At 35.9% G+C, this 24,433-nt stretch overlaps 2 protein-coding genes across 2 annotated transcripts in view; one reads left to right on the top strand and one right to left on the bottom strand.

Moving 5' to 3' along the window:
* The first annotated feature begins 1,189 nt into the window (after positions 1–1,189).
* Positions 1,190–16,637, top strand: LOC113231026 (ankyrin repeat and LEM domain-containing protein 1-like). Its single transcript, XM_026465169.1, has 7 exons — positions 1,190–1,248; positions 1,545–1,706; positions 3,431–3,663; positions 7,903–8,674; positions 11,539–11,759; positions 12,219–12,479; positions 16,065–16,637. The coding sequence occupies exons 1-7, from the start codon at positions 1,190–1,192 to the stop codon at positions 16,427–16,429; spliced, it is 2,073 nt and encodes a 690-aa protein (XP_026320954.1). The 3' UTR covers positions 16,430–16,637.
* Positions 16,638–20,080: 3,443 nt separating this feature from the next.
* Positions 20,081–24,433, bottom strand: part of LOC113231140 (zinc finger protein 608-like) — a 131,446-nt gene continuing 127,093 nt past the window's right edge. Inside the window, exon 11 of the mRNA XM_026465329.1 lies at positions 20,081–24,424. Within this exon, the coding sequence (XP_026321114.1) occupies positions 24,363–24,424 (62 nt within the window). The 3' untranslated portion in view covers positions 20,081–24,362. The remainder of the gene's footprint in view (positions 24,425–24,433) is intronic.

Below are 24,433 nucleotides of genomic sequence, written 5' to 3'. Positions count from 1 at the left end.
GTTGGCCAGAATGAGAGGCAGCACCAACAGACTTCCTAAGGTGGTAGGCACAAAGTACTTTGTATATATATGAAAGTGGTAGGTAGCAGAGAGGATGGACAGCCCAATCATTAAGTATTGGATATCCATCCTTATTCATGAAAATGAATACTTTGCTGTCTACTAACATAGTTGTAAGCTTGTAAGTACCTACTAACACCATATGAACTTGTAACTGTCTGAAATAAATTGTTTCATTTAATTTTATTTCATTTCATCGACGTGCTTTTCATTATTTAAATTAATCGATAAGATCTTCTGTTACAAAAAGATGGACATTATTTTTAAAATTGACACTACTTGTAATCAACAAATACTTGAACAAAAATTATTCTATTTAGAATCGATTAATTGGATGGAATACGCGTATTTACGCGGTTGGAACCCATTGATTATAACTACACAATTTAACTTAATTGAAAATTATTGTTTGGTCTGATATTTAAATAAAAATACACATTTCAGAGCCAAAGAAATAAAGAACCAACTTCTGGTTTTTTTTATATACGTATTAATTGAGCATAACACTTTTTAACATTGCAACTAGTGCTGCCATCTATGCATTGCTATGTACATCAAGTGCACAACAAAAGTACACAAGTCATCTTAAAGGATGGAAAAAGAACACATATTATGATAGTGTTCTGTGCATATGATGTGCACTGATCACCGACAACGTCTGTCATTGATGTTGTATGTATTGAAGTAAGGATGAATATTTATAAAAAAAATAAAATTCTAGTAAATTTACTAACCCTAATGATAAGTAAATTAAACATCGGACAATAAAAAGTATGAGTCAATAATAAGTTTGTGCTTCGAAATAAACGCTTCAAATTATCTCGAACCTAGCGTCGAACGTAACGCAAACCAAACATAAACAAAGGACATTTCGCGAAAGTGTGACGTTAATTTGAAATTCAACAAAAATAGACTTGTTTGAATGAATTTAACTTTAAAAATGTGATTGTGGGAGCGATTTTCAAATCATCGTTACTTGGAATACACACTCGTGTTTACGTACTAAATGAAATATTAAAATTAATTCTTTATTAACATTATAACGTAACAGGAAACTACACAGGAAATGGTCTCACTTTTTACAAGTCGACCGCCTATGACTAATAATTATTATCTAAGTTGCGAAACCATGGGTTCCACTAAGGAGTTGTTCAAATTATACGATTTAATTCAATGTGGTGACGTAAGGTATGTACCAATAATAATTGTTTAATATTGTTCTTGAATGTAAGCATTTATACATAAATCACAAAATTTATCGACTACATACACTATAATGATTAAATTTAAATCAATTTCTTTCAAATTCTTCATAGAAATGCATTTATTAATTTATCAAATACCATACAAGTTTGTCTAAATAGAAAAATATATTTCCTTTTTGTATTATTCATTTGCAACTGGTATAAGAGTGAATAGATCAGCTGCATGTAATTGTAAGTCAGTGGCTGCATATTACTTATTTGTATTGTTTTTTTTTTCAGATCTGTGGAAAGTTTTTTAACACAGACTCAAGTTGATCTAAATGAAATATTGCTTTGCAAAGGCATTGGAGTTCTCCACTTAGCAGTCGGTATAGACCCTATACAGAAGTCTAGGGAATGCACAGAATTATTGTTAAAACATGGGGCTGTTCCCAACTTATGGTATGAAGACATTTACTTTAAATTTTTGAAATTTTTATCATTTCTGCAAAAGTATTGCACAACTTTTGCAACAAGATCTTGTTCTCAAGTTCTTAGGTTTTTGTGATTGCTACACATCTGAAATAAAACCTTTTGAATCTAAATAAATTTCATAAATACAATTTTTTTAAATGTAAGTAGTGTATACTGGTTTTTTCAAACAAACCGATGTATTCATTGACTTACAATTATATGGACGTCGGGTCCGCGCTAAAAAGTGTCCGCACTTGTAAGGCGCTAAAATCGTATACAGAGCGCGACACTCCGCTTTAGTCTTCATTTGTTCTACGGACAGCGCGATACTGCGATGACATAACAATTTAAATTTCGAATAGGTTGACTTGGGACATTTTTTTCGTGGTTTTTGTATTAGACCCGTCATCCATTTATTTGTAAGTCAATGGATGTGTTAGTTTATTTATAGGTCCCACAGCCTTGGCTGACTGAGAAGGTGAAGTCATCAACCAGTTATGTCTCATATTAATATAGTTTATTAGCAGTAGAGCTCCTTGTGAAAGACTTCATCCAGGGAAGTACTGCCACCTTACCTATTTCTGCTGCCAAGCAGTAATGTGAGCATTACTGCATTCCGGTTTTGAAGGGTAAGGATGCTGGTGAAATTAAAGGCACAATTGGATTTCTCAAATTATGTCTCAGGGCAATTGGTGCAGAGGCAGTGCCACCTCATATCTTTGCTATTTAAAGCTGTGAGTGGCACTACAACTGTTATGGATGGGCATGTCGTTTACCAACAGGTGCCCAACTTGTTCTTCCCATCACTTAATATTACAAAAAGAAAATTAAAATGGGATGATTTGCGTTAATATTAGACATAACTGGTTGATAACTTTAACACCTTGGTCAGCCATGACCATAAGGCCTGTAATGAAACTGAAATGTTGGTTTGTCAACAAATCCACCATTGAAGTGTAACAAAAAATTTGCTTCATTTCCAAGATTTGTATAATGAAATATTGTCTGAATACAAACTTGTAATTGAAAAAGTAACTAGTGAGGTAGAGGTAATTTAATCACAGAAAAATACATAAATTTATAATGAAATTATTAAGAAGTATTAATTTTTAATTAAAATATTATGTATGTTTTATATTGATTGTTTTTATTATTAATTTAAGAATGGTTATTTTTTATATTGTATAATAATGAAATGTACTGCATTTTTTATTAATGAATTGTATAGTAACATTTGAGACATGTATCGGCAATAGAGGCTAATATTAATATTATTATACATAACAAATAAATGGTTACTTATGACCCCTGTGAGCATATGGTTTGTACTGTGGGTGCTGGATGAGTTGAGCTGGGTCCTGTGTTCAATTCCTGGTAGGACCAATGAAGGGCAGTTAACTTTTATAATATAAGATAATAAAACACATTGAAAAATTTGTGAGGTCTGCTGATTCTTTGTATGGCTTAGTTGGTATAGCATCAGGCACGATATGCTAGAAGACATCGGTTCGAATCCAGCCAGATTGAAGGAATTTTTTCTGAGTGTTCAATCTTTGTATTAATAATTATGCAGAGTACTGGTCGGAGTGTCCTGGGTAGTGCTCCAGAGTCAATTCAAATGCTCTAGTACTCATACTACAGAAAATTCCCTAATTTGAGACCAAGGAATTGACATTATTGTCTGACGCTTATTATTTATGTTTGTCTTTCAGCAATGAAGACGGTATAACTCCAGTCCACATAGCAGCAATATGGGGCCGTCTGGACAATATCAAACTTCTTATTGGTTGCGGAGGAGATCCATTAAGATGTGACTTAGATGGGTTGACTGCATTTGATTACGCTGCTCGAGAACAACAATGGGATGTATTTGATTACTTCCACAATGTTGTAGACGAAAAGGACGATTCATTTGAATCTACTTGTGCATATTCTTTAGACTTAGGTAAGTTTTGGTAATTGTAGATGGACTTAAGCCTTTAACCTTTTAAATGTCCGCAACCACGATCCTTTAGTACTCCAGAGACGTTAGAAACTTCTTAATTTAATATTTACAGTACTGTTATAGTGCAAACAAACATGAGGTCAACAGACATGCACACAACTAGATTCTTTTTTGCCAAAACATTTGTACAGGCTAAAGTGAACAAACAAAGACTTGAAACCAAACTTGTGTGCACATCACAGTTAAGCTATGCTTAATATATACTTTTTTGTTTTGAAATCATATTTAGTTTTGTAATTTATGACAAATTACAAATGCCTGTGAATTATTGGGAACTTAGATATGCAAGAAATCTCAACATGTTTTCTATCAAGAGTTTTACTTGGTTAATTCCTCAAGGAGACAATAGCGCGTGTCCTACTTTAGTGTTCCGGCGTTTCCAACTACAATGTGTAACCCCTCAGAGAAAACAATTGTATCTTGTATTTTTTGTCAAAGATGTATTGTTTTGGGATCCTATCCACAACCGCCTCCAGTAGCGGTTCCTCTATGACTGTCTTATAAAGGATTTCTGTATGTGGGGTCCTCATGTGCTTCCAAAGGCCAGCTCTGTTTAGACGCACTGCTGTTGACGCCGCTTCCCGTCTGATGAACAGTGGGAGGGATCGAAGGTCCAGGATCGCTTCGAGGGCCGCAGTTGGAGTTGTCCTCATGCAGCCAGTCGTCGCCATGCAAGCGAGTTTTTGGAATTTGTCCAGCTTGTCGATTGCGGTCGTCAGTTTGTTTCGTGGCCACCATACTATCGCGCCGTAACTGATCATGGGTCTTATCACCGCTGTGTAGAGCCATAGTGTTATCTTGGGTGAAAGTCTCCATTGTTTACCTACCATTCTATGGCACTGCCAGAAGGTAATAGTAGCTTTTTGAATTTTGTTGTTCAGATGTTTGTTCCAGTTCAACTTGTCCAGTATTACTCCCAAGTACTTGACTTCGGTTGATATCTGTAGTTCTGTGCTGAAGAGTTTGGGTAATCGGTAGTTACCTGGTAGTCGTTTGTTTGTTTTGGGTTGGTGGGTTTACCGATAGTTTGTATGCTCTGCACCATCTTTCCACAATTCGGAGAGCAGCTTGTGTAATGTCGCAGAGTGTATTGGCATAATTTCCTGTTACCAGTATAGCTATGTCATCAGCATATCCTACTGTATAGAAATGTTCTTTGTTTAGTTTAATGATGAGGTCATTTACGACCATGTTCCGCAGCAGAGGCGACAATACCCCTCGTTGAGGGCACCCCTTCGCTACTATGGCCCATGGGATCTCATTTGCTGTTGTTTTTATTGTTCTTTGTTTCAGCATGTTGCTAATCCAGCTAATTAGCACTTCATCTACTTCGTGCCTTCTCATTGCTGATTATATGCTGGAGAAGTTGGTTTTATCGAAGGCTCCTTCAATATCTATAAAGGTTTTCTGAATATCTATAAACGTTTTCAAAAAATCTGCCTAGGCAGATTGCTTTGTCTTTAATGGCCACTTCTATCTTGCCCACAACGGCATGAAGAGCCGATTCAGTAGATTTGCCTTGGCTGTATGCATGTTGGTTTCCGTGTAATGGTATGTTCTTAAGCGCTCCATCCCTCAGTTCTCTGTCACATAACCTTTCTAATGTCTTTAAGACGAACGATGTGAGGCTGATTGGTCTGAAGGACTTCGCGTCATTGTAGTCGGGTTTTCCTGGTTTCTGTATAAATATGACTTTTACCTCTCGCCAGCTGTGGGGCACATAGCTGAATGCTAGACAGGCCCGAAAGATGTTGACCAGGTGCCTGGACCAGTGTGTCTCCGGCCTATTGTAGGAGTGCAGGGAATACTCCATCTTGGCCCGGAGCTTTGTACGGTTCAAAGGTGTTTACTGCCCATTTTGTCTTTTCGTATGTTACAACTTGTTCAGCGTATCGCCAGTTATGGATCGATGTGATGTAGTTCTTTTCTTCGCACCGTCGTCTTGGACGAACCTACATCCTGGGAAATGTACTTCCAGTAGGGTTCTTCCTGTTTCCGCAGGGGAAGTGTATGTGTTGTCTATTTTGCGTATTGAACCTAGCTCAGTTGAATTTGAGTTGCCTAGGATTTTCATTATTCTGTTTGCTTGTGTACAAGACCTCTCTCATTTGCGAGTTCCATGCCCCACAACGGATGGTGGGCATTGGAGTCAGTAGCCACGACGATATTCTGGCCGTTCTGCTCGCAGTAATTGATTAGCTGTACCATTTCCTGCGGTGGTGGCACATCAATCTCCGCCATATAGACAGAGGCGAGCACCACTTCAGGCAGACCCGTGGCCGCGTCAGCTAAAAGCTTTACTGCACACAGGTCTCTGGAACAGAATTCAGTTAGTGGCTGTACATGTAAGTTATTAGAGTAATATATGCAAGTTCTAGGTTTATCTGAGATGGTAGTCGATAGTAGCTTACCTCTCAGATGTGAGAGTCCATTTATTTGGCCACGGGCACTAATCTACGGTTCCTGGTTGAGCGCCATGGCTGTGTTGTTAGCGTCCAACCACTTCCGGAGCTGAACCGTTGCGGCTTGGTTGTGGTGGAGGTTGCTCTGGACGATGTGAAGTTTACTAAGCGAGGGGGAAGCCGCCATCAGGAGATAACAGCTACTCGTCCACGTCCTCGCTCAGTCGGATGTCTCCCATCCCCAACACGCACTCGTCATCACTGCTGGTCGCCACCGGTTTGACAGCGGCGTCCGCAGAGACGGGGGTCAAGGAGGGCCCTTCACCTTCTCCGGGGATATCGGAGGCGGTGGAGGACTCCGGGAACACGTCCATCCGCGTCGCTGTTGTGCCCGTCTTCTCAGGTGGCACATCGGTGTACAGGCCCCTCTTGGATCTGAACCTGAGGTAGACCGTGCCCCAGGTAGCCCCAGGACCGCGGGGACAAGTTCTTCTGGGAGGCTCACCACTACGAAGGAGTGTTCACTATGCTGCTGCAGCTTGTGAACAACCCAGCGGCGTGCATACGCCCACGGGTTTTGCCACTTGAGGATGCGGCCGATTCGACGCGCACCTCCCAATGACCAGGGATGAGTAGTTCGCAGACCACCCTCCGAGGAGCCTCCACCCCATTTTTCAATGAGAGGGGCTCCCCAGATGGCAGCCTGATGGTGCTAATGGCATCCTCTAGCCACTGCAAAGTGGCTGTGTCCTGACACCACAGTTTCAGGTACCCGTTACTGTAGACAGGTTTACCTCGAAACTAAGGGCTGACGTCCTCCTCGCTGCACTCCTCCGCTCCTTGCGCGAGGTGCTGACATAGGACCACCTGAACCATGTCGGCATCGGGGCTCCGTATGTAGCCAGTTTTGGCTGAAATCATTACCGCCATGAGTTCTGGCCTGTGGCCTCGGCGTAGGTTCGATGCTGGGCGGGCCTCTCAACCTTTTGCCGCTTGTGCTCGCCTCTAGGAGATATTGTCTTGTCAAGGCGGGCACGTTTGGCAATGGTCGAGGACCTCTGCATGCTCTCTGCCGGTTTGCTGTTAGAAGGGGTTTGACCGTGCTGATGCAGTCCCTGGGCCGCTTGCGCCACCCACTGGGGGCCTAGCCTCTCCCTCCTTCGGCAGGGGGTTGTTTACGATGCGACGCTCGCGTTCTCTACGACGGCCTTTCTTGCTTTTATTATTTACCTACGCTTGTGCACACTTCTCTAGGCCTCCGTTTATGGCCTGCCCATTTCCACTTTCTGCTAACACCTTCTCTATATCTATAGGATTCGTTCTTCTTCGGATCCCTGTGTTCCCGAATCGATCTATATATATAGATCGATTCGATAACTGCCTCTGTGGCCGAACGGTTACCACGCCGGACTGCCACGCAGAGGTCCCAGGTTCGATTCCCGGGCCGGGAGAAATATTTGTATGGCCTACATTTATTTCTCTCGTGAGTTTGGGTGTAATTTGTGGTTGTCTATGTGTGTCCATGGCACCCGCGACACAGGGTTTCCCTAGTGCGGGGCTATGTTGAGTGTATGCGTTATTATTATTATTATTATTATTATTATTATTATTATTATTATCTGGGAGAGATATATCGAACATTCCATAGCCCTCTGGGTGACCTGTAGCTTTTGCACTGTCAGTCTTGTTAACATCCACACCACCTCAAATAGACGTCGGAGCTTGTTCTAGGTATTTCCATTTATTATTAACATATTTTTTTCTTTTAATATTTCAGAAAGAATATTAGTGACTACAGATCAAATAGTCGCCGAATATGAACCACTACTTGAAAACCAAACAAATAGTACGATGAGAAAATCAGAAATGGTCAGACAATGGTGTGATAAGCACAATTTCGTTATGAACAAACTCTATCCCACAATTCTTAGTGATACATTCACTATAGAAAACAATCCAGATTGGAGAAGCATAAATATTACTAAAAATATCACACTTGATCTCACAGATGATGTAAATAAGACTATAAATGAGACGCATAATAACTCCTATAAGACTTGTCAAACAACAGTTACACCTGTAGAAATAAGTGGTATACAGAGGTTAGATATAACATCAGATGAAGATAAAAATGAGAATGTAAAACAACGGTTTAGCATATATGAGAACTTCTCTTTACCTGGTTCACCTAATAGTATAGCGCATAGGAATTATAACACAAAGTCTAGCTTGAAAAAGAAAAATTTGGCTGATAATTCGAAATCTATGTTCACTGAAGACTGTAGTGATGACTGTAGTCAAGATTTAGATAAAGCTCTTATAGTGGTTCAGAATAAGACAAATGAATGGTTGTCATCAAGCAGTAAGAGTGATTGCAAGACTGATATAGGAGTTTATAATACCAGGCGATCATCGGCAAGCAGTGGCGTTAGTAGTAATTTATCCGGAGGCAGTATTGTCATAGCCAATGTAGAAGAGCAATATAAATATGAAGACAAAGAGGAAAATGTAGTGCTAATTGAAAGGAGATTGCTTGTCTCTTCTGTTGTGTAAGTAATATATTCTTATATAAAGTCTATCTTAGCATGTAATAGTTATTAACATTTACAGTTACTAAATATAATATATAATAAGTTTACAGTTCTTAAATACTTATTAACATGTAAAAACGAACTAAACATATATAAACCAAACAATTCTTTAATTACTTGACATATATGTCGTATAGAAGGTAAAGTAATGGATTTTATACGTCTATTTCATTTACATTCGTGTATTGAGTTGATATATGTGAGCAACCCTCTAGCAATATAATTAGGCAGTCAACAATATGAGGTAAAGTGCAAAATGTAAAACCATTGTTATTGCAATTAAAATAAATGAGAAACTAAAGTAAACTGGTACTTTCTAGTGCAAAGTAAATTAAATATTAAAAAAAGAATTAATTTATTAACTTTTGAAATTTTGTTGGACTCTCCTTTTTTATAGCGCGTGAAGTCGGAAAGTTATTGAGTTTATCAAAAAGGTGTTACCAAATTTCAGTTCCCGATTATCTAATCTATAAACTTCAACTCGTGATAACAAATCATCAAGTATTTTATAGTCGATGTAACAAACAGTTTCAACAAAAACCACTTTAAACGAGTTAAGAAATGTCAGGTCGCCTTACTAAATATGTCGGCCGGATATTTGTAAGGGAATACAATTTTAATGCATTCACCATTTTATCTGTCTCTCACTGGGGTAGGCAGTGACTATGAACTTCCGTCGCCACTTTCCTACCAACCCACTTCGTCTCCTCCACTCGCATCGTTTAACTTGACTATTTTAATAGACAATCATAATCCGATCGACATTTGTATCATTTGTTCGAGTATACATGATTTGTTTGAGGTGTACCTCTCTCAGATACTTTAATAATATTCATATATACTAAGTGGAGTGTCGGCTCACTTCCGCAACGCAGCAGTCTTTATTTTCCTTTTTTTACAATTCTGTACTTCTGCACGCGAAAAATTTTGCATTTCAATATGTTTTCCATACCCTTAACACGATGACCTCAATTATCCCAGGTCATAAAATTCAAAACATTGGGCTTCGCTTCGATCTAGCATTTTTTCAAATTTCATGCATAGACTTTGCAATTTGAGTGGATGTCAAGAAAGCTTCGCTCGCTGCGTTTCGTTTACCAGAACTATTATCACAAAATAATACATAAATCGTATCCGAGAGCAATTCATAATTTGTGTAAAGTATTCTTACAATAGTTTCAAATTTTTATACTTATTCAATAAATGTGATCGACATGAGTTTTCCGTGAGTTGTGACTGTACTTTTAGAATATACTATTCTAAAGGTATTTAGAAAGATTTGGAATTTTTATAACAATAACGCACACACTCATAGCCCCGCACTAAGGAAACCCTGTATCGTGTGTGCCATGAACAACCACAAATTACATCCAAATTACTAAAGAAATAAATGTAGGCCATACAAGTATTTTCTACCGGCCCGGGAATCCAACCCGGGACCTCTGCGTGACAGACCAGCTTGGTGACCGATCGGCCACGGAGGCACTTTATTGTTTAACGACTTCAAAAAAAGGAGAAGGTGCGAAATTCGACAAATTTTTTTGTATGTAACGCGATAACTGTGGATGTGAACCGCTTTAGATAATTCTTTTTTGTTGGAAAGAGGGTACCTCAGTATTGGCCCATTTAAATTTGAATAGAATAATCCACCTCTAAGGGTGGAAAACTAGAGAATGATTCCGGTTTCTTATCTCTCGATTAATAATACTGGATATTTAAATTATAAATTAAAATATATCAGTTCAATAGAGATATTATGGACTTTTCAAAGGAGATAGTATAATTTCCTATCGTTATCTAATTGTTATCGGGAAACATTTGTTAACATATAAATAAATACATTCAAGTATTGATTATAAATACATTGGAGGCACCGAACTAATAATATAATTATCGTGTAGTGTATTGCTAAAAAACAACTTAAATAACAATGTTTAGTGCAGTAAAAACATGTGAAAGATTGAATAATCGCAAGTTTTAAATAATTGCGGAACAGTATCGAAAAGTGAATTTCTAAGTGTTACATATTACGAACCAACTACAAAAACTTCAGATTTAACCAATCAGATATGTATTGAAAACATCCAAATAATAACAACTTTTTTATAACAAAGAAACCAGTCTCAAAAGTTTGTGCAATTACAAGTTTTATCGAAATTGGTTAATGGAAAACGAGGGAAATCCAATAAACCAGATTCATCCCTTAATGTTCCACCCTTACAGTAGGATATTTTCTTCAAATTTTAATGGGACCACTACTTTCCAATAAAAAGAATAATCGAAGTCGGTTAACAAATGTTGGAGTGATTGAGTAACATACACACACAAAAAAATAACAATCATCGAATTTCGGCCAGCTATCAATTCAATAGTAATGGATCCCCGAAAAACTTCAAATTGCACCCATTCAACTTTAAACAGTTCGAATCTATCTAAAATACCTATAAACATTAAATATCACCCTTCAATAAAAATATCCACGACATTCGGACAAACTTTTCAACGCAAAAGTCCTGCAATGGGTTCAAAAGAAACCTCAAGATGCATTACACCGTCGAACACGTCAAGTTTATACTTGGCTACTACAACGAGTACATCTAAAATTAATACGAACGTAAAGTACCACCCTTCAATAAAAATTTCACAAAAATTCGGTCAAAATTTTAAATATAGTTCTATTGCGGGTCTACAAGAACTTCCAGAAAATTTAACACAGCAAAATTGGCCATTCATTGAGGACTATCTTTTACCTGGGATATCGAACGCGTCGGAAATTCCTACACGAAAAGGTATACATTGGTTTGCTTATTACCTTTCAACAGATTACCTGTGGAAGACGAGAGTCCTGATCATACAATAGTCTCTGTGGCATCGTCTTTACCGCCTTCGGTGGAATATGATAATAACACTCTACGGGCAGAGTTGCTGAAACTCGGTTTCAACGCAGGACCTATCCAAAATAGTACCAGAACTTTGTATTTGAAGAAACTACAGGCGCTTAAAAAGAATCCTATTCTGGCTACCATTAGTAATAAAGGAAAAAGTATGTTTTTATAATTATTGACCAAAAAAATGTTACACCATAATAATTGACAAAATTGACTTACACAACCAAACAGATTTTTAGCATTGAATTTCTATTTCATGCACATTATTGACAACGTCATTTTTATATTATTTTTCTCATGATTTATTTTTGATAAATAATGTTGTGAAATACTTTTTAGTTTAATAGCATAATGGTATTGAAAAAGTTTAAATCAACAAGTAAAGTCAGTAAATTTATTTTCCGCAAAGGTACATAATTTCATAATGATTTTTAGTACAATCTTACAAGGGCCAACATATTAGCATGCTATTTACGTGTTGTTACATAAGTTTACATTGACCTGCTACAACCGCGTGTTATTTTTACGCTATCTACGATCATATAATTGAGCGGGTTTTCCTCCATCACTAAAATTATCCGTTACTTCTAATAAATATTTCTTACTTTTCACAGCCTACAGCGTAGTACTAGAGAAGTCGCTACGTTCAGATGAATGGATGAAAAACTTAGATCCATACATAGAACTTGAAAATAAAGCGCGTAATGACTTCGCTAACCCGAAAAAGAATTGGCGCGAAGGGAACACGAAGGCATCTTTTACGTATTTGCTTCTGGATCCAAGATCAACCGCCAATCTGCCCGCCAGAGCCAGCAAACAAAGTCTTTCAGAAACTTGGAATACTTTCGTCAATTCTATATTTTATGTGGGAAAAGGTAAGATTTACGGTTCAGCCATTATAAGTTTGTGAATCCTCTACATCTAGAAACGTTTCTGTTGTCTACTGGCTATAGTGCTGCTCAAAGCATGAGTAGGTAGATGTTCGTCCTGTGTAGTACTGCCACTTTACTATTTCTGCCGCCAAGCAGTAATGTAAGCATTACTATGTTCCGGTTTTGAAGGAAAAGGGTACTGGTAAAATTACAGGCACACAGGACTTTTCAACTTATGTATCAGGGTGATTTTTGCAATTTAAGTGAGTGGCACTGCCACTGTCATGGATAGGCGTGTCGCTTACCGCACTTAGGCGCACGAGTTGTTCATCCCGTCACTTGGTATTTTAAAAGTCCCACAGCGGGCATGGGTTTCTTTATGGCGAGAGGTTAGGCTATTGTCTACCAGCCTCGCCTGCCAAGCAGTAAATGTGAACATTATTTCGTTGCGGTTTAGATGGGTAAGCGTGGTGGTGAAATTACAGGCACATTGGACTTGATCAAATCTTTGTAATTTAGGGTCGTATTCCAGAACTCTACTCAATGGTCAAGTCAGAACTTGAGTATGATTTCAAGCACTGGAAATACGACCCTAATGGCAAGGACTTGAGTATGATTTCTAGTGCTTTAAATCATACTCAAGTCCTGATTTGAGCATTGAATAGAGTTCTGGAATACGACCCTTAAACCTCTAAGTGGCACTGCAATTGCTATGGACAGGCGTGTCGCTTGCCACCAGGCGCACTTGTTCATCCCGTCACTGGGTATAATAAAAAAAGTTCATTGGAAGTGAAACTACAATAGCCAAAGAATCCGAGATATGGTAACTGAGGTCTAAACATCGTAATTGACTTGAGTACCAAACCCAGAGAGTAATAATAATAACGCACACACTCTACATAGACCCGCACTAAGGAAACCTAGTGTCGCAGATGCCATGGACACACCATAGACAACCACAAATTACACCCAAACTCGCGAGAGCAATAAATGTAGGTCATACAAATATTTCTCCCGGCCCGGGAATCGAAGTTTTGGTTTAAGGTTTCAAACAACGCGACGACGCGGTCGCCTCCGTCAACCTAAATTTTACAGGGTTATTTGTAAACACACATGTATCAACCTCGCAGGACTTTATTACTAACAACATAAACAACAACTTTTGTTCCATTACTTTTAATAATTCATCAGATTGTACATACTTTCGTCCAAAAATAAAAATATTTAAAAGATCGCTCTAAACGGTGATAACTTTGTGCGGTAGCAAAAGAAAGAACGCAAGAGATCTAAAAACACAACAGATCTAAAAAGTGTCAGATACGCAGCTAGTACAAGAAGGTTTTAAAGGTTTATATTTGAAAAAGTCATAGAACTAAAGTTGTTGTTTATGATGATAGTAATATAGTCCTGCGAGATTGTTGTATTTTACAAATAACAAACAATTAAATTTATTAAGTTAGCTTCGAAATTGCATGTTGTAATTGTATTATGTTATTAACACATAATCGCTTAGTACCACTCTGCTCTACTTGTCATAACCAACGCATTTGCATTTTCGTAACTTTCGAGATATTGGCACTTAAAGTTTTTTTTTAAAATGTAATTAAGCTCATTTTGCATACCAATAAAACTGAAATTAAATAAGATATAGATATCCGATTAGAGGGGGTTGTAGATCTCGTTTTGCTGATTCCAGATATGTTAATAACTCAATTTCGCTAAAAATATCGATTACGTTGTTTATAATAAAGACGGCAGCACTGCCCACTTGTAGATAGGTAATGGGATCGAGGATACAGAGATAGGCAAGCGTCCGGGTTTTAACCCGACACTTTGCTAACGCCAGGTTAAAACCCATTGACGCACAAAATCAAGGCCAAAAACTATTTACAGCTAAATATATATTTTTTATAAAGCGAGTTTTGTTGAAAAATGATATTGTTTCATAATGTTTATTGCGTTTTAATCTAGACGATTCGATTTGCCTTTCTAGTAGTAAGTATCCACAGGATTGCAATCTTGTGGATTCTCACTAATAGATAGTAATGTGGATATTGTGTGAAGTTGCCTCGTTCTCGTCTAAAAAAGGATTTTTTTTACATCCAAATTTGTAATAAGTATGAAATTTTATCAAATTTTATATTCGCTGTTTCTGCCCACGATTTTGGGCGAAAACCCGGTTAAAACCTGAGCTGGTTCATTGGGTTTTTACCCACTGCCCATCACAGAGTGAGTGTAATGTACTTTTTTTTAAACTGTTTTGTGGCTTGAACCTACTGCTCTGAACGGCTAGAAATGTTAAATTTTAATAATATTACTTATGATATAAACCCGTTGAACTAATATTTATTTTAAAAACCTAAGATTTTCCATTATAGTAATAATTTATTTATACTCTCCCACCTTAGGTTTTATGTAAAGTGGTTACTGTCTAGCGAGTGCATTGAACCTTACTTCGAAGAGACTGGTGCCTGAAATAGACATAAAAATGCCTCTGTTATAAGTCCACAGGTCCTTATTCCGATTAAAGTAATTTGTTTAAACTCTTCATTTTACATTAATTAAGTAAGTAAATCAAGGGTAAATTGCACGTTTTCTGATTTTGATCAACTATTTTTACACTACACTGTTATATATAACATTATTCTTGAAATCAAAACTAACGCAGCTGTAGACACGTACTTAAGATGAAATTCGAATTTATGCAACCGAAAGTCTTGTTTCTTGTGAAATATTTAAGTACTGCATAGGTACGAGTAATTCATATGTCTATTATAAGAAAGTATTATGCATTTACATAGGTTCTAACGTGCGTAACGTGGATTATTCCACTAGCTAAAATTTTGGTCATCGCCTGCCTTGACGGGCTCGACTCTCGTAAATCCTCATTGACGTCTCATGCATCCCTTATTTCTTTTTTCGCTGACGTAGACCGCCTTGTAGGTTGGAGTGGCACTCTCGAAGTCGATATAATCCACTTTGGGAACCATGGCTCTTGACTATAAAAACAAATAGAGTATAACAAAATAAATCACATAAAGGCAGCAAAAACCAGTGAAACTGAACGTCTTGTTAGAACTGAGAAGCACGAAAAGAGTCTCCTCGCACGAACTACTATACCTTTCCCGTGTAGTATAGATAGAGTATATTTATAGTCTGCAACTAATATACTAAATATATATATATATATATATATATATAATAAACTGCAACATGTGTTGCGTATTGAATATTTTGTCAGTTATATTCTGGAGACCAAACATTAAACATAAACTTGCTAACCAAGCAATACGCACCACATGTTGCAGTTAGACTATGAATATAGTCTTATCTATACTACATTGTAGGGGTTCCAGAATATAAGTGACAAAATATACAATTTAAAATAAAACATATACTTAATTGCTAACCAAGCAATACATACCACATGTTGCAGTTAGATTATAAATATAGTCTATCTATACTACACCCGTACCTACCTTACGCTGATTGACATATCGTTTTATCTGTTGACAAACATTATAAGTGTAAGCCATCAATACGATAAGAAGAAGAATGTAGAACTACTAAAATTATGTTTATTTCTAGGTAAACGGACCCGTCCATATTCCCATCTCTACCAAGCCTTAACTCTATGGAAACGAGACTTCACTACATCGCAAGACCAAAAAGTTCAGAAGATCTTAGACATATGGTCAAATAATTTTGGCGTAATTTGCTTACATGTATTTCTAAACGTCATTCCTGCCGAGGCGTACACCTATGAGGCATCCATGATTGACGTCATAGGGGTAAATAATCTGACCAATCAAAAGGTAGGCAATTATTATGGCGTAGTGGAGAGTTGGCCGTTAAAAGAACGTAGAATGCTAGGGTTGTACCTTTTGTTTAAGGCAATGCAAATTTTCTTAACAGAAGGCGAAAGGCAATTAAGTTCTGATGATATAGACTGAATTTTGTGATAAACTTGCAATAAATTTTAGTTTTAAGGTTGAATAAAACTTTTTCCTAAAGTTGACAGTTTTGGACGAATCGTTTTTATGAGTATTAAAAATTTAAATTTGACAAAGTTGCTGATCTTTAAGTAATATTTTACTTAGTTAAGTCTTTAACTTTGACAAATTTAAACCAAAACACATATTTAAGCATTTGACTGTAGGAACTACCTATTTCATATTAATTTTAAAAACTATCAACAAGTTTGTATATAAATAATTTTGATGGATTTTAAATGAGCTCTCAGGTTGAAATTATGATTGTGATAATATTGTTACAAGTGACCTTTTAATGCACAGTATTTAAATGTTCAACAAAGATTACTAGTTTAAGCTTGTGCTATTTAATTGTATATAACATTTTTTTAATTTAAAATGTTTTATAATTTTTACAATATTATATGTACTTATTGCATTGTGTTGAGTGTACTTAATTAATTGAAGATTTTATAGATTCTTTTAAAATTAATTAATGTAGGGATAATCATCGGATATACTTTTTTTGTTGTGCTGTATACATGCTTACTTATGGATACATTTTATTACACAGTTGCGTTAAAAAATATTGGATTGCTTGTGATAGTATCGATTATGAAAGTGTATACATTTATTTAAAAAAAAAACAAATTTAAATTTAGAGACAAAAGATTAGAGACTCGAAAAGCTGTAACACTAAATTTCACATCGGGTTTTTGAATAGTATATCGCACACTCAATAATAAAGTATCTTAATACGAAACATAACATTTTTGGGAAACTAACAAAATAAATTTAAAAAATAAGTTAGGAAGTAATTTTTTTTTAACATACTCATACATACATCATTCCCCGCACTAGGGAAGCCCTGGATCGCAGTGCCATGAACACAAATCACACCCAAACTCACGAGAGAAATAAATGTAGGCCATACAAATATTTCTCGAACGCGGGACCTCTGCGTGGCAGTCCGGCATGGTAACCGTTCGGCTACGGAGGTTGTTTATTTTGTCACCACAATACAGTAAGTGTACTGTACAATAAGCATGATCTTTTTTTAACTCTATTTCTTTATCACCTTTGATAATTGTTGAACGTGTCGTAGAAAAACAAATAATACATCAAGAATAATTAAATGAAGCATGATATCAAGAGCAATATATAACATCGATAATTATACTGGTGCGTAAACTGGATGTAAGGTCTGTACACTGTTTCAAAATACCAGTTTCCACCTCTTGTGTAAATAAAATAGAATTTTTCCAATAATAATAAAATATGCCATTTGACTGTTGTCACGTACGTTATTTGTTTAAATATATTTTACCTGTTTCCAAAAATTAGGTTTCGGTTTACGTTACTTTATTATTGAAGTTGTGATATATGACCTGTCGGGTGGCTTTTTACCGCTCAGTTAACAGTAAACGACAATCCTATTTGTATACGGGTGTCCAATAAATAGGCAATAAATTATACCTCACACGTAAGTCAAAATACCATATTTTGCTATGTAACTTAAACGTATATGTCCTGTTTTATGTATATTATAGGTTCCATGTTTGAAAGTAAACAACACTAAGTGATTTATTTACTTTTAAACATGGAACTTATACATAAAAATAGGTATATTTAAGTTACAAAGGAAAAATGGTATTTTGACTTACAACAACTTACGTGTGAGGTATTGTAATATGCAAAGAGTTACTTTGTGTTTTTGTTTTTTTTTTCAAAATTCTCAATAAATATTTTGTTACGAACGGAAGTTGTCGGTATTCACGTAAGCTGACTCTCCTTGAATATTATTCTCTAGTTTCTGGACAACCTTTATAAACCAATCTGTTAGCTATTATCCTTGTATAATAATTGGAAGTACCAAAGAAGTACCTACCTAGATACTATTTATTTTGTACATAGGATATAACAAAAAGGTCCAATTATATTTTAATTGATCTTTATCCTGGTAACTTTAGCAAAATACAATTTGGACTCGAAAACCCGTTGACCGCGTACATTATGTATGAAAATATAATTATTATGTTCAAAAAGCTCTTGTACGATGGCAAATTTTAGTATAGTCGGATCTTTTTGTTATATGAAGAAATACAGGAACATTGGACTTGTCAACTAATGTCTCAGGGTAACAGTAGCGGGCGCAGCGGCAGTGCTCCTCAGATTTTTGCGATTTAAAGCTCTTAAGTGGACGGCACTACGTTATGAAACTTAGGCCGCAAACTTGGAACGCTCCGCTGTACACGCCGCCGTTCCGAAGGGAGATGCCACACGGGGGTTGCATCATCGCAACTGCGTTGTACTACATATAAATCAGAACGACATGCCACACGGTGCGTTGAAACTGCGCGTGTCGACGGAACAGCTCTTGTGGCACGCAGTCCGTTGAAATCAAAGCAGTTGCGACGACGCAACGCCCGTGTGGCATCTTCCGAATTTGCGGCCGTAGCATGGACACAGCGTGCTTGTTAACTAGGGTACAACCCTTTATAATTACACAATCTATGTATTTATTCGTAGATTTTAGTTTTACTACACTTTAACCTGCTTGATGTGTTACCATACTGTTACGATGCGTACCTGTGTAATTTATAAAATAAGTACCAACCAATATTGTCCATTCCAATATTGTCATATAATTATACTAACCAATTAAAAGTTTGGTATCCCATTCACAATAAAATGTAGATTTTAAATTAATGTTAGTAATAAAATAAGTCAAAACAGGATCAAATTTGAAGTGAGTCACTATTCTTGGAAAATAGCAATGTGTTTTTTAGATAAATATTTGTTTTAAAATGAAACATTTTCCATAGACTGAGTCAGTCTTGACTACGTGAAAAAAAAGTTACATGTTTATATGTAATAATCGCTAAAACCCTTTTTGATGGAGAATATTTAAAATTCGACTAGTCCGGTAAAAGCCGTAATTTAGTATTATTTTAGTCGCAAAAAAGTATTTTAGTCGGTCCACAGTTTTAAATGAATAATATTAATATTTATTTCGTACATATACACGAATGGGTCACACCATAAGTTGCAAAAAAATCGTGGTTACGAAACTCAATTATTATCATATTTAACTATGAGCTTTCACAACCTCTAAACTTAAGAGTTGTAAGTTACGAGGAGGTTTTACTTTTCACGGTAGAATAAACTTTCATCATTTTAGCGACTAGAACCGACTATGTCATATCTGAATAGGATTTTTTTAAACTGGATTATGGTGACAATGCAATAAGCCACGATAACACTTTGTAACCTCGTACCGGTAAAAAATATCAAGAAAAATGACGACGGTTCTATATAGTATGGTTTAGGATTGTATATACCGTAAATACGAGTATGCAAATGTACATTGTATAACTACTTGGTTTAACACTTGTTTTAACGTTCTACAAAACGAAGGGACTTTTTTAACCTTCATAGTTAAATAAAATTCAGTAGGTATTTAACTTTTTTGTACTTCATCGATTCATGTACACCTAGTCAAATAATCACAATTCGCAAGTAAGCATAATGTAATTTATATTTTAACATGACATTAATATTCTTCCAATTATTTAAGAAATAAAACACATTTCTTTAAGAAATAATTTATCTTTATTATTCCTTTTTTTATACGTCTCGAATTCTTTTCTAAGAAAAATCAAACTTGGCTTTAGTTACATCAAAAAAATACACAAATGTTCATTATTATATTATGTATTCAGACATTATACATACAATGATCATGTTTCCATACCATGTGGGCACTGGTATGATGATTTTGGCTTGTGTAAACAACTTTATTCATTTAAAGGTAATTTTACATCATTTTTGTTCATATGGAAAATTAAGAGGCAAATAATTAATTTCAAAGTGTCATTCGGCAATTCCTTAGAGAGCTTCTATTAGTAGATACATTGTTACACGTAGCCTGGTGTATTATTATTTTCCTTTACAACACTAATGGACGTAAATTCAATTTTGACGAAAATTAATTATATATATCATAGTATAGGACATGAAACTCGAAATCAAATTATGTAAATTACTTTTTTGCGTCAAAATCGTACGGTCTATTCGGAGTAAAGGGACGACACATTGTCTAATATCTCGTCGTAAAATATAGGCCTAAACACACTCCCAGGTGATTCCAGATGTTAGCATGACCTTTACAACACAACTGTCATGCTTCAATGACTCTTCAAACGAATAAAGTTACTTTAAAGGTAGGCGCACATTATGTCGAGTCGCAACGAGTCGGATGGCATGATATACAGAAACCGGCTGCTTAACAAGCTTGGTTATTGTACACGTATAACGCCGAAATAACTTCACCCGATCTAATTATTCCTCGTAATAGAGTACAGTATACTCTTATTATAAACAAAATTGGCATGTTTATATGTACATTATTCAGTTAGTCAAAACTACCTATAAAATATGTTAATAACATCCAGTTATTTTAGAATTGTGATATAAATTCGTCAAGACGCAGCGACTCGACATGTGTAATTTGCGCTTCGATGCGGCGTTACCTCTACAATACCCTAATCTATAACAAACGAAAGCGTAATGTTGCATATTCGAAAGAGATTTTAAAACAAAAAAAAAGGATCAGTCTATGCATCCGTAATTCTCCCTGCTGAGATCATGTTACCTTACGACACATGCTCTCCTGGTACACTCATACTAAAAACGGTCTAAATATTCCATATTTTTAAGCAACTAACATTTTTGATGTCGAATTTGGTCACAAATTTTTGAAACTCAAAGGAACTTTACAGTCAGTTACACTATTCCTAGACATTTTATAATGCAATTTAACAATCAAACGTTTTACAGTTCGATCTCCTGACGTGCACATTGCGCGTTTAAACTCTATAGTCTTCTAAAGATTTAGAAATGTTTATCGACACCGCTGCCGTTCCTGCGTAAGACAGGTAAAATGTACTTTTACTGCAGAATTCACAAATTAGTTCGATCTGCTTTTCTACTGGTTTTTAGATTTAGTGCCAGTATTATGTACTGATTTTTCAAAATTCAAACGTATCTTGTGTTAAAACGACAAAATGTTAGCTCCTTTTAGACAAAACTGTTAAAATTGTTAAAATACAGTCGAGAAAAACTGCGCTTAACCAGCCGAAACTCATGTACGATTGCTTGCAATACTTGTACGATGAAATTTACTCATTAAACCCACTTCGGACAATGCTAGTAAAAGTTTACTCGACTGACAAGTAACTTTATTTAGTAACAATTCGACTAAGTTCTCTTCGTTCAGACACGTTGTGTTAAGTAACTAAATTATTTGGCACTCAAGTGAATTTAATAGCCGTGTCCAAGTGAGCCCTGATTGCTGAAATTACTGGTTAAGTACTCATAAATAAGAAATCTAACAACTATCTTATGTTAATAACACTTTTTCTAAACAATTCACATACACGTTAAAGGTGTAAATAAATCAACGATATCTGTTACTGGGGTGTATATATGATATATATTATATTGAATTATACTTTTTAAAAGGAAAAAAATAATATGACGATCTTACTCAACTTAGGCCCCTGGTCTTTAAAAGAATCATAAATAAATATTAATAATGATTGGGTCTATCATTACCACGTTAATTAAAGGATATATTCATAAAAAGGGTTAAGGCGCATGGTGTTGAACGGGTTGGCCGTACAAAAAGCACGTTTAGTACAGAATGCAGTTCGCTTCGATGTTAGGATCGCGTTGTCATACTAACTAATCGTGCTGTTTGTATGAACTAACTTTCAATGTGTATGTATGTCCCTATCGCGCCCGTAGACGATGCTCTAATTTCGTGTGCCGAGCTGACAAGTCCTCGACTAATCGACTTTGGCTAGTATTATTTATATTACTCTACACGTAAAAAAGAGCGTCTGTGTGGCGCCTTAGGTATAACTGTTATAGTAGATATTAGATTGAAAGTATCCAATCAGAGAAAAATTTAGACTACTAACAAAAAGTAGGAAAAAAACAATGGTTCTCCTCGTTGGACAGAAATGCTATACTAAATTTCAGAATTGGCGTCCGTCAGATGTACTGTTTACTAGTTATTTATCATTCTTTTGCAACAGGTATGATTATGTAACAGGTACAAGTCGACTCACATTATCATACAACACTACTGTAGCTTGACAACTTCACAATGAGTTTTCACTACCAACCTCTTATTTCATCAGTGCATAAATAATTAATTTAAAACATATTTTTTCAATACATCCGTTCTTAGAATATTTTATTAAATATGGCAGTATTTGCAGGCAAATGTAAAACTCATTATAAAATTGTTATTTCAAATACAACTTTAATAGAAATATAAGCATCAAAGTAATATCGATTTACTCGTGTATCACTTAGTGCTTGAATAAAATTAAGTGTTTATATCAAATTACAAACAAGAACGGTCACATTTGGTTATAATTGTATATTTTCTTATATAATGTAACCAAAACATAGGAAATATTTACCATTCTAAATGCTACAGATATGTGAAGCACGCTCACATGAGCTAGGTCACGTTAATCAATTACTTAACAAAACATTTTCACAATTGGAATATTTAGCCAAAAGGTAGCTTGCTAACCGATGTTTTCGTTTTAACTTAAAATAATCGCGAGTTCCATTGCAAGTAATCTTGCATGCTAGTATTGTGTTCATTGAGTTACGAATATAAATTTAGAAACTTGCATGCAGGCTATTTGCAGATGAGAACGCGTCTTAATAGACAGAGTGAACGCAAGGAGATATGGATTCAAAAGAATTGGAAGACTAAATTGGAAATTATACGATTCACCATTCGAACACATCGCTGGGAATCATTTTAAATGCAACTGTCGAACGTGAATGCAATAATAACTATTGTGCAATAGTAAATCGCTCAAAACTTTTGTCTTTGCGAAGTTTGCGAAGCTACTCATAAATACAAGCAAATTGATGTATCCAGACAAAAAGTATTGAGCGATATTCCGCAGAAACAGTAATCCCTTGTATTCGAGAATATCGGACTATAAGAATTTATAGTTATTTATCAATAAAAGCCAGACATACACGTACAGCGATGTTCAAACACTCAACGATTCTATAGGATGCTCTACATTATACGTTAATTAGTCAATCCTCACTATATCGAGACAAATTACGATTTGTGCACGCTACTCATATTGTTATGATCACATTGACGCCTTCAAACTTACGCTACTTACTTATTGATTAATTAATTAATCTTACTTTTATTTCTAGGTACGATTGCTTTTCGTTATGTGGAATGCTGTTTTTATAAATAGATTCTTACTAGGTGGTTTGGTAGTTTTATGGTGACAATTTTGAATTTGTTTTCGGGGCTTAAAACTTCAGTACAATGCCCGGTGAAACGGAGAATTCGATGTTTCTTTACATTTAAAAATCCTTACGGAGAACTAAATAATCGTATATTAATTTACACGTAATACAACTAATATTTACAAAGCTAGTTTGTGCTTCCACTAATAAACATATAAAACAAAGACATATAGAGGAGCTTTGCAGTCCAGACGCACCTCTTTACCAACGAACACGACATTCAGGAGTCTTTTAATAACACAACACTCTTCAACTATAAAAGATTCAGGTAACTATCGGTTCGGACACATTCTAGAACATTCAAAGCGCACATCACATTTAAAATTTGTGGGTTACGCGAGATCACAGTGTTTAAATTATGGCTACTGGCATAGAGATTAAGTTTCAAAGGTTTCACACAAAGTTTTCACACAGTCGTTCATATTGTCACTTCACTATCCAATGTCCAGCTTTTATAGACACGTTTACTACTGTTCATTGTACCGTGTCCGTGGCCCACGTTAAAGTGGCTGTACTCTTGATGTTTCCAGTTTTAACCTGGTTTGTCCTTTCACTTGGGTGGCGTCGGGAAGGAATTGACGACCGCTTGCGTGCTGGCGAGCACAGCCGCCGCTGCAACAC

This window comes from Hyposmocoma kahamanoa, unplaced genomic scaffold, assembly GCF_003589595.1.
Source record: "Hyposmocoma kahamanoa isolate Upper Pololo Valley unplaced genomic scaffold, ASM358959v1 64, whole genome shotgun sequence".
NCBI lineage: Eukaryota > Metazoa > Arthropoda > Insecta > Lepidoptera > Cosmopterigidae > Hyposmocoma > Hyposmocoma kahamanoa.
Note: the sequence above shows the minus strand (reverse complement) of the source record. Positions and strands in the feature narration are given on the sequence as shown.

Excerpts from the sequence above, each read along its gene's own strand:
- LOC113231026 (XM_026465169.1), top strand. The coding sequence starts at position 1,190 with ATGGGTTCCACTAAGGAGTTGTTCAAATTATACGATTTAATTCAATGT. Across the intron at positions 1,249-1,544 it reads ATTCAATGTGGTGACGTAAG|ATCTGTGGAAAGTTTTTTAA; the intron begins GTATGTACCAAT and ends TTTTTTTTTCAG. Across the intron at positions 3,664-7,902 it reads TGCATATTCTTTAGACTTAG|AAAGAATATTAGTGACTACA; the intron begins GTAAGTTTTGGT and ends TTAATATTTCAG.